General features: G+C 39.0%; 1 protein-coding gene across 2 annotated transcripts in view; it reads left to right on the forward strand.

Annotated features, from left to right (window-relative positions):
* Positions 1–2,121: 2,121 nt before the first annotated feature.
* TRIP4 (thyroid hormone receptor interactor 4) overlaps positions 2,122–21,281 on the forward strand; it is a 72,645-nt gene continuing 53,485 nt past the window's right edge. For both annotated transcript variants that reach the window (XM_012758582.3, XM_076004476.1), the window contains exons 1-4: positions 2,122–2,269; positions 7,790–7,959; positions 8,990–9,123; positions 20,377–20,589. In XM_012758582.3, coding sequence (XP_012614036.2) covers positions 2,169–2,269; positions 7,790–7,959; positions 8,990–9,123; positions 20,377–20,589 — 618 coding nt within the window. In that variant the 5' untranslated portion in view covers positions 2,122–2,168. The remainder of the gene's footprint in view (positions 2,270–7,789; positions 7,960–8,989; positions 9,124–20,376; positions 20,590–21,281) is intronic.

Genomic DNA, 21,281 nt, shown 5'->3' on the forward strand with positions numbered 1-21,281 from the left:
TGCCACGGCACTCACTCTAGCCTGGGCAACAAAGTGAGACTCTGTCTCAAAAAAAAAAAAAAAAAAAAGAAAAGAAATGATTCTCCTTGACAATTAAATAAAACACAGAGAGTTGTGTGGTATGAACCTGAAAATTTCTAAGGCCTAGGGCCTTAAGAAAACTTGTAGTGCATATGGATGAAATTTCTGCCTAAATTGATACCAAAGAATATCTTTAAGTCATGTTAAATGGGTGTGTTTGCAGTGCTCAGGCAGAAATATATATATCTTTTTTTTTTTGAGGCAGTCTCTGTCACCCCAACATGAGCACAGTGATGTCATCATAGGTTGCAATGGGAACCTCAAACTCCTCAGCTCAAGCAATCCTCCTGCCTCAGCCTCCTGAGTAGCTGGGACTACAGGTGCACACCACCATATCCAGCTAGTTTTTCTATTTTTTGTGGAGACAGGGTCTTCCTTTTGCTCAAGCTGGTCTTGAACTCCTGACCTCGAGAAATCCCCCTGCTCAGACTCCCAAAGTACTAAGTAAGATTACAAGCATGAGCCACCGAGCCTGGCCTTAGAAATGTATTTTAATAAATGATAATGATTGTAAATGGCATTATATCATATACATTACAAACTAGAGATCATAATAATTAACATATGTTGTATGAAAAAATAATACCTATGTTATTCTTTTGGTTTTTTGCCCCTGGAGACAGGGTCATTTTCTGTCACCTAGGATGGAGTACAGTGGTGTGATCACAGCTCACTGTAACCTCAAAATCCTGGGCTTAAGAAATTCTCCTGCCTCAAGCACCCAAGTAGCTGAAACTATAGCCAGATGCCACAGACCCAGCTAATTTTTAAATTTTTGTAGATATGAGGTCTTGAATGTTGTCCAGGTTAGTCTTGAACTCCTGGCCTCAAGTGATCCTGTCACCTTGGCTTCCCAAAGCACTGGTATCATAGGCGTGAGCCACCATACCTGGCCTGCCTATGTTATTCTTGAGCACATACTTATTTCATCATAATTTGTATAATGTACTAAGTTCTATTATACAAAAAGACTTAAGCCATAGTCTGTGGTTCAAGAAGTTAATATTTTAGTTATGGGGACTCTTATGGTTAATTTTAGGTATCACCTTGATTGTATTAAGGAATCCTTAGAGAACTGATAAAGCATTACTTGTGGGTGTCTCTGTGAAGGTGTGTCCAAAAGGCATTGGCATGTGAGTCAGCGGACTGAGTAGGGCAGACCCACTCTCAATGTAAGCAGAGCACCATCCAGTCAGCAGGTGACCTGAAAAGACCAAAAAAAGGAGAGAAAAAAAAATTCCTCTCTTTCTCCTGAAGCTGGACACTTTCCTTCTCGGCTCTTGGACATCAGAACTCCAGGCTTTAAGGCCTTGAGACGGATAATAACACCAATGGCTTCCCTGGTTCTGAGGCTTTCAGATTTGAACGGAACATCCCAGAGGTTTTAGCAGTGTGATTCTAGTATCCAACTATAAGCACCACCACCACCAGAGCAAAAACGTTTAGCGCTCACTAGAGTTTACAGTGCTGTTTTATTTTACATAAAACCATAATGATTTAAACCTGGCCTGTTTAAAAAAACAACAAAAAGCACCCTTTTTTTTCTTTTTCTTGTTACAGTGCTTTATTTATGTGAGACCGGTTCTCCCTCTGCCGCCCAGACTAGAGTGCAGTGGGGTGATCACAACTCTCAGCAGCTTCCAACTCCCAGGTTCAAGTGATCCTACCTAGCCCATTATAGGCAAGCGCCACCACGCCCAGCTGAAGCTGGCCTCGTGTTGGAACTTGTAGAGAAAGCTGGGCAAAAAAAAAAAAAAAAAGCTGATCCCTCATGTCTCCGGATATTGTTTTTTTCTCTCCCAAACTGTAGTTTTTATTTGTACTGTCTTCTCAGCAGAATTGCCAATGACCCTCCTTGATGTGGTACAGTCACGACAGATGGCGTTCGGACACAAACGTAAACAGACAAGGAAGCGGGAAGAAGCAGGAGGCAGCACAGGTGGGCGGGATCTTCACTGGAGGCGGTGCGACAGCGCGGGGAGGTGCAGGCTGGCGGAACCCGCGTGAGCAAGGTCGGTGTTGCGAAGGGAACTAGTCCGGCGCAGGACGTGGGGTTTTTATAGCCCAGCTGGTTCCGGCTGGGGAAAATGGCGGTGGCTGGGGCGGCGTCCGGGGAGCAGCTGGTGCACTGGTGCACCCAGCAGTTGCGGAAAACTTTCGGTCTGGATGTCAGCGAGGAGATCATACAGTGAGACTGGCTGGGATCCGGGGCGGGAAGGAGCTTGGGTTGTGCACTGGCTGAGCGAATGGGGAAGCGGCCAGTCCTGAAAAGTTGAGAGAAGAAATGTGATAAAAGGGCTGCAGTCGGTTTGTAGGCGCCGAATTTTCACCTCCACCTTTATAATTTAGCTTCTGGAATAGTGTGACAGGCTGTACAAACTCCCGGTGGGGCCTTTTTTCCTACGAAAACACCAAATCTGTATTAATTAAACCTGTAAAACTGTACCGGAGCCAGTTTCCTTATAGATTCTGGAGAAAGGGGCAAGTCAAATTGTCTGTGTAGAAATTCCTTACTCGGAACGTTTTAGTTCGCCCAGTCTGAGTTGTGTCAGATAGGACTTGAAATTTAAATGAGGACAGCGTGATACAGTGCAAATATTATATAGCTCCTGACTTGGAAGTCGCAGGTTTTGTTTTCTGTTATCATTTACCAGTTTTGGAACCTTGGACAACTTAATTTTACTTTATCTTGGTGTCCTCATCCATAAAATGAATACTTAGCAGAGCTTATCGTTAATGTTTTATGATTCTTATGAATTGAACATGGTCTAATACCTGCTTTAAATTGATTAACGAACATTTGTTGCGCTACTACTACATGCAAGTTGCTGTGGCAACAAAGACGATCAAGATAATTTGTTTCTGCTTCACTGATAAGTGCTGAGGTGGGGGAAGTAGAGGGGATTGTGGTAGCATGAAATAAAGGATCTTCATTAAGATTGGAGAAACTGGGAAGGTCTACTGGAAGGGTTGACTTTCACTTGAAAACTAAAGGAGAACAGAGTTGTAAATGCACAGTCTTCAGGCAGGGGAGAAAGCTGCAGAAGTGAGACTTGATCAAGGAACCTTAATTTGATTCCTTGTTCATTGATACTGAAACCAAAATTGTGATTCTAGGACTTTTGTAAGAAGTAAGGTGAGTTTCTGAGTTTGGGAGAAGATAGACTTGTTGGCTAGGAGAGAATTAAGACAGCTATTTTAAAGGATTTTTTTTTTTGAACACTGGAATAGACTACCAAAAAAACAGCCAAATCATATGGATTGGCTTTACCTTTATTTGAAGGCAAAATCAAGCTGTTTTCAAACATTATATAAAGCAGTGGAATGCTAGCAAATGAAATAAGGAGACTTTGAAATATGTAAAACAGAAAAAAGTGGGTTTTACTAACATAAATATAAATTTGAATTTACCACATATTATAAAGTCACTCAGGCCGGGTGCGGTGGCTCATGCCTGTAATCCTAGCACTATGGGAGGCTGAGGTGGGCGGATTGCTCGAGGTCCGGAGTTCCAAACCAGCCTGAGCAAGAGCGTCTGGAGACCCCATCTCTACTATAAATAGAAAGAAATTAATTGGCCAACTAATATATATATAGAAAAAATTAGCCGGGCATGGTGGTGCATGCCTGTAGTCCCAGCTACTAGGGAGGCTGAGGCAGCAGGATTGCTTGAGCCCAGGAGTTTGAGGTTGCTGTGAGCTAGGCTGATGCCACAGCACTCTGGCCCAGGCAAGAGAGTGAGACTCTGTCTCAAAAAAGAAAAGAAAAGAAAATTCTGATTCTCATGGATAGGAGTTTAATAGGTCGTTTTGCAAACTCAAGTTTTCCTCAATTAAACTTATCACACTCATGAAAGTGAAGTGATAAGAAATTTCTGTTTTAAAGTTGAAGCACTAAATGTGGCTAAACACTTGCTTGCATTTTTTATCATTAATATAAGTTAGGTAAGTAAGTACTGTTCAGTACTTTAAGTACTGAAGCTACCTCTCATATAATACTATTTCAACCACTTATTACGCATTCATATGTTATTGCACAATAGGCTATTATGCTATGATGAAACCATTTGCTATGTCTTGCCTGCCATTGAATTGAGAATTACCCAAGTGTACTACAATTGTGCACTAACTTCAACAATTTAATTAGTGGCCTGAATTTAAAAAAATCACAGAGCTATTAACTTCCAAATCAATGACACATTTATAAACATGGAGATCTGTACAGAGTTAGCGAAATAAATTTTATTCCAGAATCTTCATGTTCATGTTTTGGTTGACTCTATTTTGATAAGATTTGTTATATATCACATTTGGATGAATGGTCTTTATTACACTTTGTTAAATAGTTAAAATAACACTTATTTAAATAGCTCTGGAACTCTTTTTGCTTCCCTGGTGGTTTGAAAACTCCAGGGTTAAATGATGCCTTGAGATTCCTTATAGATCTATGAGTCTTTGATAGCAATTAATCTTTGGTGGGGGCTGGCAAGTTTGGGGGTCAAGATGATTAAAATGTATAAGTCCTGAAAAAAATGTGTCTTCCCCCCCCCCAATCTGTGGTGATTAGAAGATACTGATAAATAAGGCCCAAAGGTACAGGTTTGTTTACCTATAGATCATAACTCTGCAGTTTCACCACTACACTAGGAAAAGAATCCAGTACCTAGGCTACCAATCATCGGGTAATTTCATGATTTTTTTCAAATTTAAAGGATATGGCATTATTAAAATTTTTCTTGCATTTCATACTAGTGTGTCTGAATTCTAATTCAGATCTTATTAAACTTTGAGGGTCTTATATCTTAATTTATAACTAATCTTTTTCTTTTATGTTCTGACAATTGACATAAGTGATTTTGATTACTTCCTTCTTCTGTAATGAGAAGACATTCACTGTAGAAAAGTATAGAAATAAGAAAATGATAGACCAGGTGTGGTGGCTCACACCTGTAATCCTAGCACTCTGGGAGGCCGAGGCAGAAGGATTGCTTGAGGTCAGGAGTTTGAAACCAGCCTGAGCAAGAGTGAGACCCTATCTCTACTAAAAATAAAAAAATTAGTGGGGCATGGTGGCACATGCCTGTAGTCCCAGCTACTCGGGAGGCTGAGGCAGGAAGATGGCTTGAGCCCAGGAGTTTGAGGTTGCTGTGATCTAGGCTGACGCCACAGCACTCTAGCCCAGGCAACAAAGCAAGACTCTGTCTCAAAAAAAAAAGAAAAAGAAAATGAAGAAACCAAAATTACCATATCACAAACTGGAAATAACCACTGTTTCTCTTGGTGTATTTTTCGTGTACATATATATATATATATATATATATATATATATATATATATATATTTTTTTTTTTTTTTTTTTTTTTTTTTTTTTTTTTTGAGACAGAGTCTCACTTTGTTGCCCAGGCTAGAGTGAGTGCGGTGGCGTCAGCCTGGCTCACAGCAACCTCAATCTCCAGGGCTCAGCGATCCTACTGCCTCAGCCTCCCAAGTAGCTGGGACTACAGGCATGCGCCACCATGCCCGGCTAATTTTTTGTATATATATATATTTTAGTTGGTCAATTAATTTATTTCTATTTTTGGTAGAGACGGGGTCTCACTCAGGCTGGTTTCGAACTCCTGACCTTGAGCAATCCGCCCGCCTCGGCCTCCCAAAGTGCTAGGATTACAGGCGTGAGCCACAACGCCCGGCCATTTTTTTTTTTTTTTTTTTTTTGACAGGGTCTTGCTTTGTTGCCTGGGCTAGAGTGCCATGGCATCAGCCTAGCTCACAGGAACCTCAAACTCCTGGGCTCAAGCCATCCTCCTGCCTCAGCCTCCCAAGTAGCTGGGACTACAGGCATGTGCCTCCATCCATGCCCGGCTAACTTTTTTTCTACATATTTTTAGTTGGCCAATTAATTTCTTTCTATTTTTAGTAGAGATGGGGTCTTGCTCTTGGTTAGGCTGGTTTTGAACTCCTGATCTTGAGTGATCTGCCTCCCAGAGTGCTAGGATTACAGGCGTGAGTCACCATGCCCAACCCATATACATATTTTAATGTAATAAATTTTCAAAACATATTCATTGTAGGGAAAAAAGAAACTAAAAATAAAAACTGCCTTTAATTCTACCAGTCAGTAGTAATCATTTTGGTGTATAACCTAGCCTTTTTTCTACATATAAGTATATATAGACCTTCCATTTATAGCAATTAGGATCATATGTAGTTTCTTCTATTTTCCTTACCATTTTATTATGGGAGCATTTTCTGAGGTCAATGATAATTACTCAAAAATTTCACTTTTAGTGATGGCATTGTATTCCAGTTTGTAAAACCCAAAAACTCCATTCATTTACCCTTTCCCCTATCAATGGATGTTTTAATGTTTTAAATAGTTTCTAGTTTTTCACTAATTCAAATAATTATTCAGTTAACTTTTTTTTTTTTGAGACAGAGTCTCACTTTGTTGCCCAGGCTAGAGTGAGTGCCGTGGCGTCAGCCTAGCTCACAGCAACCTCAGACCCCTGGGCTCAAGCAATCCTACTGCCTCAGCCTCCCTAGTAGCTGGGACTACAGGCATGCGCCACCATGCCCAGCTAATTTTTTCTATATATATTAGTTGGCCAATTAATTTCTTTCTATTTATAATAGAGACGGGGTCTCGCTCTTGCTCAGGCTGGTTTCCAACTCCTGACCTCGAGCTATCTGCCTGCCTCGGCCTCCCAGAGTGGTAGGATTACAGGCGTGAGCCACTGCGCCCGGCCTCAGTTAACTTGTTTTGTATACATTTTTCTATGACTCTTATTTCACAGGGTCCTATAAATAGAATTATTGAATCATTTTTAAAGGACTTGAAATACATTGGCTGATTTATCTCTAGAAAAATTGTACTAACTTATACTCCTACCCCATTTCATTTAAGAAACACTTTAAAACATTTCCTTAACAGATCTGCTTATTTTGATTTGATGCTAATCTCGATTTATAATTTTTTTGTTTTGAGACAGAGTTTCTCTTTGTTCCCTGGGCTAGAGGGCGGTGGTGTCATTATAGCTCACTGCAACCTCAAACTCCTGGGCTCAGGCAATCCTCCTGCCTCACCCTTCTTAGTAGCTGGGAGTACAGGCATGCACCACCACACCCAGCTAATTTTTCTATTTTTTTGTAGATAGGGGTCTCACTATGTTGCCCAGGCTACTCTAGAACTCCTGGCCTCAGGCAATCTTCCTGCCTTGGCCTCTCAAAGTGCTAGGATTTATAAGCATGAGCCACTGTGCCCAGATTTTAAGAATGTTTACTCAGAAACTGGTTAGATTGTAGTATATATTCGTATCATTAGCAAAAGTAAGAGAAATTTTAGATTTTCCAATATAAAGATTAAGTATTTGTATCGTTTCCAGGAAAATATGGTGACTATATAGTCATAGGAAATATTCCATTGGTAAAGACAGCCCCATAACCTCTGACAACACTGATTTGATTCTAGAAATATGGAGAACTAGTAAATGGTCAAATACATATGAAGGTTAGATTATGAACTACTTGAGATCAAAGTCTTTGTCTTAATCAAAATTATATTTCTAGCATCTAACATAGTACTTGGCTCACAGTAAACATTGATAGGTTAATGAATGTTTTTTTTACTACCTTGATCTCTTATTATGATTATTAAAAAACATACTGTATGCTAGCCTTGTTTCAACAACTTGTATGTTTTGCCTCTTGAGGTATGTTTTGTCAATTGAGAGTGCCGAAGAGATACGAGAGTATGTTACTGATCTCCTTCAGGGAAATGAAGGCAAAAAAGGTCAATTCATAGAAGAGCTTATAACCAAATGGCAAAAGAATGATCAAGAGTTGATTTCTGATCCTTTGCAACAGTGCTTAAAAAAAGATGGTAAGTTAATATAATTAACTAATGGTTGAAATATTGGTAAATGGGCAGGTTTAAGGGACTTGGTGTTTTTTACCATCTTTTATTTCTTTATAGCAAACTTAAGCAGAATCATAAATATTCATATTTGTAGTTCTATTCAATCATGATGAATATTGTTCTAGTTCAGACTTTTTCAATTTAGAAAATCTCACAAACATACCTGTGTATGGATATAAATGTGGTTTCGGAATAATTCAAAAAATTTAAAGATGGATTAAAGAAACTTTTAAATTTTTATTTCATTTTATTTCATTTTATTTTATTTTATTTTATTTTATTTTATTTTATTTTATTTTATTTTATTTTATTTTATTTTTTTGAGACAGAATCTCACTCTATTACCCTGGCTAGAGTGCCGTGGCGTCAGCCTAGCTCACAGCAACCTCAAACTCCTGGGCTCAAGTGATCCTACTGCCTCAGCCTCCTGAATAGCTGGGGCTACAGGCATGTGCCACCATGCCCGGCTAATTTTTCTATATATGTTTAATTGTTTGGCTAATTTCTTTCTATTTTTAGTAGAGACAGGATCTTGCTCTTGCTCAGGCTGGTTTCAAACTCCTGACCTTGAGCAATCCGCCCACCTCAGCCTCCCAGAGTGCTAGAGTTACAGGTGTGAGCCACCATGCCTGGCCTAAAGAAACGTTTTTCAGTTATGTGCATACCTAGATGAAAGTAAAATGTCGACTGACTATAATATGAATAGCATTTATAAGTAATTAAATAGTATAAAAGATGAACAGCAACCTAAATAATCTAAATCATTATTATTATATAAGCTAAAATATCCCAGCTAGTTGTTTGAGTTCTTTACCATTGGCTGTAATCTTTAAAATGATGGTTTAAATTTAATTCTGACTTGAGAGAAAGCAATAATTAAAAATCTGCTTGATTGGTTATTTCAACTCTAAATATTAAGCATCATCTTCCATTTATTAGCTATAGATTTTCAGCATCCTGCTATTATCTGTGATTTTTTTTTTTTTCTTTAAAGAAATTTTAGATGGACAGAGATCAGGAGACCAACTAAAGCGTGGTAGGCGGAAAGGGAGAAACAAACAGGAAGTTCCTGCTTTTGCTGAACCTGACACAACTGCAGAGGTCAAAACACCTTTTGATTTGGCCAAGGTGAGTGCCTATAGAATGAAGTTTTTTCTGACTATACAGAGAAGAAGAAGTGACTAATACATTTCAGGGAACAAAGTGTATAAAGTGGCCTCAAATGACAATTTTTCAAGAAATGCACAAATTTTAGGCAGAGAAAGTGATAATGATGACAAACTGCTTTCTTTTGGGGGCTGCCTGATTAAGTATTATAAGGACTTCTTAGAAATGAGATTATAACAGATAATTATAAATTTAAAAATATTTAATGAACTGCCCTGGGCTTCAGCATTTTTTGTGGGTTTATACTAAAGGAATGCACAATTCTAGCTGTTATTAAGGGTGTTCCCAGGCCGGGCGCGGTGGCTCACGCCTGTAATCCTAGCACTCTGGGAGGCCGAGGCGGGCGGATTGCTCGAGGTTGGGAGTTCGAAACCATCCTGAGCGAGACCCCGTCTCTACTAAAAATAGAAAGAAATTAATTGACCAACTAAAAATATATATACAAAAAACTAGCCGGGCATGGTGGCACATGCCTGTAGTCCCAGCTACTTGGGAGGCTGAGGCAGGAGGATCGTTTGAGCCCAGGAGTTTGAGGTTGCTGTGAGCTAGGCTGACGCCACGGCACTCACTCTAGCCTGGGCAACAAAAGTGAGACTCTGTCTCAAAAAAAAAAAAAAAAAAAAAAAAAAGGGTGTTCCCATTATTAACCAGCCTCCTCTACCATCACCACCATCATCGCCCTCATTCAAGTTTTAGAGATACTTCATATTCTCTCTTTTGGCTCTTACAATATCCCTTTGGGGTAAACAGAATGTTTATATTAGGACAATTTGATGACCTAAATTTTCCAAAGAAGGGAATAGTTAATTAAGCTAAGATGGAAGAGTAGAGCCTAAAAAATTTTTAGTGTGATCACTATGCAAAAAACAGAGGATAGGCCAGGCGCAGTGGCTCATGCCTGCAATCCTAGCACTCTGGGAGGCCAAGGCGGGCGGATTGCTCAAGGTCAGGAGTTCAAAACCAGCCTGAGCAAGAGCGAGACCCCATCTCTACTATAAATAGAAAGAAATTAATTGGCCAATTAATATATATAGAAAAAATTAGCCGGGCATGGTGGTGCATGCCTGTAGTCCCAGCTACTAGGGAGGCTGAGGCAGAAGGATTGCTTGAGCCCAGGAGTTTGGGGTTGCTGTGAGCTAGCCTGACGCCACAGCACTCACTCTAGCCTGGGCAACAAAGCTAGACTCTGTCTCAAAAAAAAAAACCAGAGGAAAATGGTTACAAAATAATGTTAAGTTAAAGAAAAATATAAGCAAATTAAGCTTTTTATAAATAGGATTAAAATGAGCAAAGACTATCACAAGCTAAAGGAAAAACACAAATAAGCAATAAATATAAAAAGATGTTTAGTCAGGCACTGTGGCATGCATCCGTAGTCCCAGTTACTCGGGAAGCTGAGGCAGGAGGATCACTTCAGCCTGGGCAACATAGCAAGATACCATTTCTTTAAAAAAAAAAAAAAGTGTTTAACCTTACTAGGTAAACAACTTGTCCTGGTTTGCCTGGGACTCTTCTTTTTTTCTTTTCTTTCTTTTTTTTTCCGAGACAGAGTCTCACTCTGTCACCTGGGTTAGAGTATTGTAGCATCAGCCTAGCTCACAGCAACCTCAAACTCTTGGTCTCGAGCGATTCTCCTATGTCAGCCTCCCAGGTAGCTGGGACTACAGGTGTGTATCACCACGCCTGACTAATTTTTTTATTTTTTTATTTTTAGTTGCCTGGCTAATTTTTTTCTATTTTTAATAAGGACATTCGCCACCATGCCCAGCTAATTTTTTCTATATATTAGTTGGCCAATAAATTTCTTTCTATTTATAGTAGAGACGGGGTCTGGCTCTTGCTCAGGCTGGTTTCAAACTCCTGACCTTGAGCAATCCACCCATTTCGGCCTCCCAGAGTGCTAGGATTACAGGTGTGAGCCACTGCGCCCGGCCTACCTCTTAGCTATAGTGAATAATGATTCTGTAATCATGGGTGTGCACGTATCTCTTTGAGATCCACTTTCAATTCTTTTAGATATATACCCAGAAGTGGGATTGTTGGGCCATATGGTAATTCATGAATATCTTTCATTAGGTGGAAAAAAACAGAAAAAAGTAACAAATAATATAACACGCACTTAGGTGCTTAACACCCAGGACTAACAATTAATTGACGATTTCTTTTTTTTTTTTTTTTTTTTTTTTTTTTTGAGACAGAGTCTCACTTTGTTGTCCAGGCTAGAGTGAGTGCCGTGGCGTCAGCCTAGCTCACAGCAACCTCAAACTCCTGGGCTCAAGCAATCCTGCTGTCTCAGCCTCCCGAGTAGCTGGGACTACAGGCATGCGCCACTATGCCCGGCTAATTTTTTTTTATATATATATATCAGTTGGCCAATTAATTTCTTTCTGTTTATAGTAGAGACGGGGTCTCGCTCTTGCTCAGGCTGGTTTTGAACTCCTGACCTTGAGCAATCCGCCCGCCTCGGCCTCCCAAGAGCTAGGATTACAGGCGTGAGCCACAGCGCCCGGCCTGACGATTTCTTTTTTCCTAATTTGCTTCCAGTCATTATATTTTTAAATACATAAATAGAACTTTTCAGATAAAGTAAAAATCCTCTTTGTTCCCTATAACTAGGGAACAAATTTTCCCCCCAGGAGTTATGTCTAAAGACATTTTTGATTGTTACAACACCGGGGGAGAGGGTGCTACTGCTATCGAGTGGGTAGAGGCCAGTGATATCGCTAAATGTCCTACTATGTACAGGACAGCCTCCATAACAATCAATAGTGTCAGTAGCACCAGAGTTGAGAAACTGCAATACATATTCCCCTTTCCTCCCATCTTACAGATGACTATTATCATGAATTTGGTATGAATCTAAATAGTTCATTTTTTATATGTAGATATATAGGGATCTATTAATATATAGTATAGTGTTTTGTTTTTTAAAAAATGTACATAAATGATATTCTGTATTTTACAACCCCTTTTTTTAGAGTCAGGGTCTTACTCTGTTCCCTGTCTAGGGTGCAGTGGTGTCATCATAGCTCACTGCAGTCTCAAACTTCTAGACTAAAGCAATCCTCCTACCTCAGCCTCCTGAGTAGCTGGGACTACAGCAGCACACCACCAAGCCTAGCTAATTTTTCTAATTTTTGTAGAGATGGGGGTCTTGCTTTTGCTCAGGCTAATCTTGAACCCCTGGCCTCAAGTAATCCTCCTGCCTCAGCCTCTTAAAGTGCTAGGATTATAGTGGTAAGCCACCGGGACTGTCCTTTTACAAACCTTTTGAGAGCTGTCAGAGGTAGTAGATTTGATTTGTTTTTCTTAACTCTTCTATAATATCTCATTGATTTAATTTTTCCATTAATCCATAAGTACACATTGATGTTTATAATATTTTGCTATTGTGAATAGTATTGCAGTGAATATTTTTTTTTTTTTTTTTTTTTTTGAGACAGAGTCTCACTTTGTTGCCTGGGCTAGAGTGAGTGCCGTGATGTCAGCCTAGCTCACAGCAACCTTAAACTCCTCGGCTCAAGCCATCTTCCTGCCTCAGCCTCCCAAGGAGCTGGGACTATAGACATGTGCCACCATGCCCGGCTAATTTTTTATATATATAGTTTTAGTTGTCCAGCTAATTTCTTTCTATTTTTTTAGTAGAGATGGGGTCTTGCTCTTGCTCAGGCTGGTCTCGAACTCCTGAGCTCAAATGATCCACCCACCTTGGCCTCACCTAGTGCCAGGATTACAGGCGTGAGCCACTATGCCCAGCAAGGAATTATAGATTTTGATGTGGTCAAATACACTGATTTTTTTTTTTGCCTTATGTTTTATTCTTTTTATGGCTTATTTAAGCCTTAAGACATTTTTTGAGCCCCAAAGTATAAAAGATATTCTCCCAAATTTTCTTTTAATAGTTTAACAGTTATGATTTTCACACTTAAGTTTATATTCCATTTAATAATTATTTTGGGCTGGGCACGGTGGCTCACGCCTGTAATCCTAGCACTCTGTGAGGCCATGGCGGGAGGATTGCTCAAGGTCAGGAGTTCGAAACCAGCCTGAGCGAGACCCCGTCTCTACTAAAAATAGAAAAAAATCAATTGACCAACTAAAAATATATATACAAAAAAATAATAATAATTAGCCGGGCATGGTGGCGCATGCCTGTAGTCCCAGCTACTCAGGAAGCTGAGGCAATAGGATCACTTTAGCCCAGGAGATTGAGGTTGCTGTGAGGTAGGCTGATGCCACGGCACTCACTCTAGCCTGGGCAACAAAGTGAGACTCTGTCTCAAAAAAAAAAAAAAAAAAAAATTATTTTGATATGGAGACATAGTCTGATAAAAAAGAATAAAAATTATTTTGAGTAATTTTTGTATTACTTTTGAGGTAAAAACTCATATTTTTAAAGTAGAAGATGTAAGACTGTAGTAGGCTATGATTGTGCCACTGTACTCCAGCCTGAGACACAGAGCAAGACTCTTATCTCTTAAAAAACATAAAAGTAAAATAAAGTAAAAGATGCATTTTATATGTATGTGTGAATAAATACTATATAAGTGATAATTATAAGTATAAAGAATTTTAATAAGGTAAAAGTAGAATGGAAGCATAAAGACAATGTTTTCTAGTCAGAGTAATGAGATATTGGATGAAATTGTGAAAGATTTATTTCATAAAGCCAAATTTCATAATTTTATTTAATAATGGAATTGTGTAGCAGAAACAATAAAGTTGTTTTTTTTTAATTTCTTTATTTTTTTTTTCTATTTTCAGTTGGCCAATTAACTTTTTTTATTATTATTATTTTTAGTAGAGACGGGTCTTCCTCTTGCTCAGGCTGGTCTTGAACTCCTGAGCTCAAACGATCCACCCGCCTCGGCCTCCCAGAGAGCTAGGATTACAGGCGTGAGCCACTGTGCCCGGCCACAATAAAGTTTTAATAAAATTAATTTTTGATATCTGGGAGAGAAAGTTGTTAAAAGCAACATGAGAACTATTATCTATGTTTTCTCCTTTGAATTTGTTTTCTAAGGATTTTTTTTTTTTTAATTCTACAGTTGGCTAGTTGCAGTGGCTCACAACTGTAATCCCAACACTTCAGGAGGCCAAGGCGGAGAGTTGCTTAAGACCAGGAGCTTGAGATCAGCCTGGGCAATGTAGTGAGACTCTGTTTCTAAAAAAAATTTAAAAAGAAATTAGCTGAGCATGGTGGCACACGTCTGTGATCTCAGATACTCAGGAGGCTTAGGCAAGAGGACCACTTGAGCTGAAGAGTTTGAGATCGCAGTTAGCTATGACCATGCCAGTGCACTTCAGCCTGGTGACAGAGTGAGACCCTATCTCTTTATTTTATTTTATTTTATTTTATTTATTTTATTTTATTTTATTTTATTTTATTTTATTTTATTTTATTTTTTATTTTATTTTATTTTATTTTGAGACAGTCTCATTCTGTTTCCCTGGCTAGAGTGCCGTGGTGTCAGCCTAGCTCACAGCAACCTCAAACTCCCAGGCTCAAGCTATTCTTCTGCTTCAGCCTCCCGAGTAGCTGGGACTACAGGCATGCACCACCATACCCGGCTAATTTTTTCTATTTTTGGTAGAGAGGGCGTCTCACTTTTGCTCAGGCTGGTCTCGAACTCCTAAGCTCAAACGATCAACCTGCCTCAGGCTCCCAGAGTGCTAGGATTACAGGCGTGACCCACTGTGCGCAGCCATCCTGTCTCTTTAAAATACAAAAAATTCTACAGTTGTTCTGCTTTAAAATATTTTGAAGTTATTGATAAATATTTAAAAAGTTACATATGCCAATCTCTTTAAGTATTGTTTTGTAATTCTTTTTTTTTTTTTTTTTTTTTGTAATTCTTTAACCTTTTAATTTAGTCTATCCCATGTTGCTCTAATCTGTTTGATCAACTCGCTCATTTACACATTAAAGAAGCCTCCATTGGCTATGTGATATTCATACAATTCATACTACTAAAACCTAGCTTTTTAAGTGCTCTAGATGGCAATCTAAGTTTGACAGAGTACTTCACTGTACATATTAATGACTCTTAATGAGTAATAAGGTGGCTTGACACTTGCTATTGAGTAGGTTTCATGAAGTAAAATAATAAAAGCTCATTTTTATTACTACTTGGAAAATAAGTTTGAAAAAGTGGTTCATCCCCTATAAATACAATCATTTCTCATTATTAATGGTAGTTTCATTTTTGTTATTATTGTTTTGAGAGATGGAGTCTTGCTCTGTTACCCACACTGGAGTGCAGTGGCCTCATCATAGCTCATTGTGGCCTCAAACTTCTGGGCTCAAGTGATCCACCAGCCTCAGCTTCCTGAGTAGCTGGGACTACAAGCATATACCACCATGCCTGGCTAATTATTTTATTTTTTGTTAAGACAGTGTATTGACACGTTGCCCAGGTTGGTCTCGAACTTCTGGCCTCAAGTGGTTCTCTCCCCTCTGCCTCCCAAAGTGCTGGGATTACAGGTGTGAGCCACTGTGTTCAGCTGGTAGTTATCATCTATAAAGCTACCATGTATACTGAATTAGTGAATATGGAACCATTTGCTCCTAGGGAAAATACATAGTTAGGTTCTTGTGTTCTCTGGTCACAATATTTCTGTCAACTAATCAATATATAACCTTATTTTATGTTTCCGTTTAAAGATACTTTATTTAATATATATTGTTGATTCGTTAACATTGAACTAGGAGTAAACAGCACTGTAATTTATGCCTAAACAAAGGTTATCTAACACACCTATTTTCTCCATAAGGCACAGCCACCTTACACTCAGGAACACTAGACAGCACTATGCATGGGGACTATTTTAAATGGTGACACCACCAACAAAAAGCACACAAATGGTAAAAACATGGCACTAAATAGACAATGAAAAAGATACTTGATAATACTATGAGAGCTAAAACAAAGGCAGATTATTGCCTTGCTGGACCTTAGCTAGGAAAGTGCACGTTTGGCAACTCAGATTTTTCAACACTTTGTGCATATTGATGAATGATCCTAAAAGCACCTTGAGTATTGATTTTGGGGTTACAGATAAATTTTAGTAGGTAGGCGGATTCACAGATCCAAATCCTTAAATAGTAAGGATCAACTATATTTAAAGTTCAATTTTTGGACCCGTAGGTAAATCTGTCTTGAACTTCCACAAGCAATTTATGTGGTTATTCAGAAATTTTTATTGCACGTGTACTGTATGTGAAGCACTGATTTAGGCATTGGAGATAAATCAGTTAGCAAGACATACTAGGTTTTTTGCTTTCCTAGCTTTTACATTTTTTGTGGCTCAGAAGAAAGAGTAGAAAAAAATTTTTTAACTGACTGTGATAGGCAGCAATTGGTAGACAGAGTTAGTTTAGGTAGATGTTCAAGGAAATCCTCTCTGAGGGGGAAAAATTGTAACTAAGATCTGAACACTGAAAAGGAGTCAGTATGTAAAGAAATTGGCTAGGGACACTGCATACATAAGAAATAACAAGTGCAAAGGGAAGATGGAGAAAAATTTTAGAAAGGAAGTTTTAGAAAGCCTTTGTGATTGGAGTATAGTAAGCACAGGAAGAATGGTATGTAATCATAGGTGAGATTGGAGAGCACCTGTATTCAATATGTAGGGCTTTATAAGCCATTGGGAGCAGTTTGGATTTCGTTCTAAGCACAATGATAAGCCAATGAATGGTTTTAAACTGTGGGGCGACATATGAATTTTCCTGCTAGACCTGTTCTCCCCTTCTGGCCTCCTCTAGTTTTCTCTCTCTCCTTCTCCTTCTAAATAAATGTTTATTGCCCATTATGTATAAGAGACTTCATCAAAGTGCAGCCCTCAATCCCTCAAACACCTTACTTTATTTTATTTTATTTATTTTTTTGAGATAGAGTCTCACTCTGTTGCCCAGGCTAGAGTGCTGTGGCGTCAGCCTAGCTTACAGTAACCTCAAACTCCTGAGCTCAAGCGATCCTTCTGCCTCAGCCTCCCGAGTAGCTGGGACTACAGGCATGCACCACCATGCCCGGCTAATTTTTTCTCTATATATTTTTAGTTGGTCAGTTAATTTCTTTCTATTTTTAGTAGAGGCAGGGTCTTGCTCTTGCTCAGGCTGATCTCGAACTCCTGACCTTGAGGGATCCTTCCGCCTCGGCCTCCCAGAATGCTAGGATTACAGGCGTAAGCCACCGCGCCCGGCCTTAAAATATTTAAAGATATAAAAATATAATGTCTTGATAGACTAAAATTGATGAATTTTGAAAAATGGCAACCAGCTAGATTAGATAAAATCGTCAGCACTTGTCTTAGGTTTTCATTCATACCTAAATTGACTTATTTGATATTGTCTCTCCATCTCAACTTTTTGCTTTGGACATTAGAGCAATATCACCTCTCTCTTTACTTACCTAAGAATTGTTCTCTTTCTTTTAGTAACTTTCCCATCCATCAGAACTCTTTAGATTTTTCTTCTCTGAATCTTCAGACTCTGGAAATAAGTGAGAAACTCAATGTAAAGGAATAGTAAGATCACAACATGGTCCTGAAGAGAGGAATCTATACAATCAGTGTCAGAGGGTGATAGACATAATTCTGTTTTCTTTTTTTTTTTTTTTTTTAGAGGTAGGGTCTCTCTTTGTTGCCCAGGCAGTGGCACAATCATAGCTTACTGTAATCTTGAACTCCTGGGCTCAAGTGATCCTCCACTTCTGCCTCTCAAGTAGCTGGGATTACAGGTGCACACCACCAAGCCTGGCTAAGTTTATTTAATTTTTTTTTGTAAAGACAGGGTCTTGCTATGTTGCCCAGGGTGGTCCCGAACTCCTGGCCTCAAGTGATACTCACACCCTGGTCTTCCAAAGTGTTAGGATTACAGGCATAAGCCATTGCAACTGGCCCATAGTTCTTTTAAAACTTTTTTTATTGGCCAGGCATGGTGGCTCATGCCTGTAGTCCTAGCACTCTGGGAGGCAGAGGCAGGAGGATCCCTTGAGGTCAGGAATTCAAGACCAGCCTGAACAAGAGTGAGACCCCCATCTCTAAAATTAAAAACAACAAAAAAACACCCTTTTTTATTTTATAACATACATAAAGAAGTGAACGCTTATAACTATAAGCAAAACATTACTAGTCCTCTAGAAAACCCCCTGTGTACAAAAATCACAACCTTCCTAAGGGAAAAGACCTTGACTGCTAACACCATAAATTAGTTTTGCCTGTCTTTCAACTTTGTATAAATGGTGCTAAATAGTAAACAGTATGGACTTTATTTTGTGTCTGGCTTCTTTCAATTATTAATAACATTGTTTATGAGATTCATCTATATTGTTTTGTGTAGCTGTACTTTCTCATTGCTACATAAGAAAGATTTTATTGGCCAGACATGGTGGCTCACACCTGTACTCCTAGCACTATGAGAGGCCAAGGCCGGAGGATCACTCAAAGTCAGGAGTTCGAGACCAGCCTGAGCAAGAGCAAGACCCTGTCTCTAGTAAAAATAGAAAGAAATTAGCTGGACAACTAAAAGTACATATATAAAAAATTAGCTGGGCATCGTGGCAATTGCCTGTAGTCCCAGCTACTCGGGAGGCTGAGGCAGCAGGATCACTTGAGTCCAGGAGTTTGAGGTTGCTGTGAGCTAGGCTGACGCCATGCCACTCTAGCCCGGCCAACAGAGTAAGAGTCTGTCTCAAAAAAAAAAAAAAAAAGAAAAGAAAAAGAAAGAAAGATTTTATTAAGTGAATACATCACAATTTAGTCATTCTACTGTTGAACATTTGGGTACTTTCCAATTCTAATTATATGGTGGACATTCTCCCCTAATGTTATTAATATTAATTATTATTTATAATATAAATATTAATAGTATCAATTGTAATGATATGGTCGATATTACTATTTATTAAATATTAATATTAATTATTTATATGTATATTTTTAAATTTCAAAATATTAAGGGGGTACAAATGTTTTCATTACTTGGATACCTTGTGTAAGGCTTAAGTTGGGGCTTTTAGTGTGCCTATCACCTGAATAATGTTCATTGTACCCAATAGTTAAATTTTTACCCCTCCTACCCTCTGCCCCTATAGTGAACATTCTTGTACATGTTATTGTTGAATATATTTACACATTTCTGTTGAGCGTATATCCAGGAGTTGACTTGCTGTGTCACAGGCTATGCATATGTTTGGCTTTAGTAGATTTAAGTTTGCACTCCCACCAACACCATATGAGAGTTCTGATTGTTACATAACCTTGCCAGCTCTTGGTATGTTTTCTTTTTCAGTTTAGCCGTGTGGTTGGTATGTAGTGGTATTGCATTGTGTTTTCATTTTGCATTATTTTGATGACTAATGGAGTTGAGTACTTTTTCATATACCTATTGTTCCTTTTGATATCTTTTTATAAAGTTTTTAAGTCTTTTGCCCATGTGTTATCTGACCTTTTCTTACTGATTTCTGATTGAGTCAATTTTTTATTGATTTTTCTTATTGCTTGCTTATATTTCTAAATTCTTTTTTTTTTTTTTGAGACAGAGTCTTGCTTTGTTGCCCAGGCTAGAGTGAGTGCGGTGGCATCAGCCTGGCTCACAGAAACCTCAAACTCCTGGGCTCAAGCAATCCTACTGTCTCAGCCTCCCAAGTGGCTGGGACTACAGACATGCACCACCATGCCTGGCTAATTTTTTCTATGTATATTAGTTGGCCAATTAATTTCTTTCTATTTATAATAGAGACGGGGTCTGGCTCTTGCTCAGGCTGGTTTTGAACTCCTGACCTCGAGCAATCCGCCCGCCTCGGCCTCCCAGAGTGCTAGGATTACAGGCGTGAGCCACCACGCCCCGGCCTAAATTCTTAAATATCATTTGCTTTTGGAGGCATTTTTGTTTCTTTATGGTCTTCAATGTAGCTGTGTTTAAAGATGTTATTAAATATATAAACAGCTTTGTTGCATTTACATTTCACCAGCAATAGTAGTGGACTGAGAGCTACTAGCAGAAAAGGGAAGGTTATTATTGGCTAGTTTTTCTAGAGCATAGCCTTTCCTCAGATCCTTGATTATAAGTAATTTGTATTCTTCTCCCTTTCCTCTTCCATGGTTCTTGGATAGTATATAACTTGTTATTAAATAGAACTGATGGTTTCCCCCTTTATTCTTGGTCATTGTCATTAATAACTTGATGTTATTCTGATGTCTTTGTATAATTAGTCACAAGAGAACAGCAACTCCGTAAAGAAGAAGACAAAGTTTGTCAATTTATACGCAAGAGAGGGACAGGACAGGCTTGCAGTCCTGCTCCCCGGTCGCCACCCTTGTGACTGCCTGGGCCAGAAGCACAAGCTCATCAATAACTGTCTGATCTGTGGCCGCATTGTCTGTGAACAAGAGGGTTCCGGCCCCTGCTTATTCTGTGGCACTCTGGTAAATTGTTTTTTTCTATTTTATTTTACTCTGCTTTGTATTAATGTACTGGGCCATTCATATCCCTGGTAATTTCCATTTTTCTTAGTAAATTTCTTCCCTGAGATGTCCAGTGAACCCCAGTAGTAGAGATTTGATTAGTCAGAAACCCAAGGTTATATCCTAGTACTGAGGCCTGTTAGTGAGAAAAGTTTTGAGGCCATACATTGTGGAGGGATCTAAGTTTTGCATCAGATTAACTTTAATTCAAGAAAACTTTAAGGCCTACAATGTCAATTTTTTTTTTCTTTTTTTGGGACAGAGTCTTGCTTTGTTGCCCAAGCTAGAGTGAATGCCATGGCGTCAGCCTAGCTCACAGCAACCTCAAACTCCTGGGCTCAAGCAATCCTGCTGCCTCAGCCTCCTGAATAGCTGGGACTACAGGCATACGCCACCATGCCCAGCTAAGTTTTTTCTATATATATTAGTTGGCCAATTAATTTTTTTCTATTTATAGTAGAGATGGGGTCTCGCTCTTGCTCAGGCTGGTTTCGAACTCCTGACCTTAAGCAATCCGCCCTCCTCGGCCTCCCAGAGTGCTAGGATTATAGGCGTCAGCCACTGTACCCGGCCTCAAAAAATTTTTTTCAAAGTCTTAGATGTGTGATGATGCCACTGCACTTTGGCCCAGGCAACAGAGTGAGAACTTGTCT

The sequence above is a fragment of the Microcebus murinus genome, chromosome 6 (genome assembly GCF_040939455.1).
Source record: "Microcebus murinus isolate Inina chromosome 6, M.murinus_Inina_mat1.0, whole genome shotgun sequence".
Lineage (NCBI taxonomy): Eukaryota > Metazoa > Chordata > Mammalia > Primates > Cheirogaleidae > Microcebus > Microcebus murinus.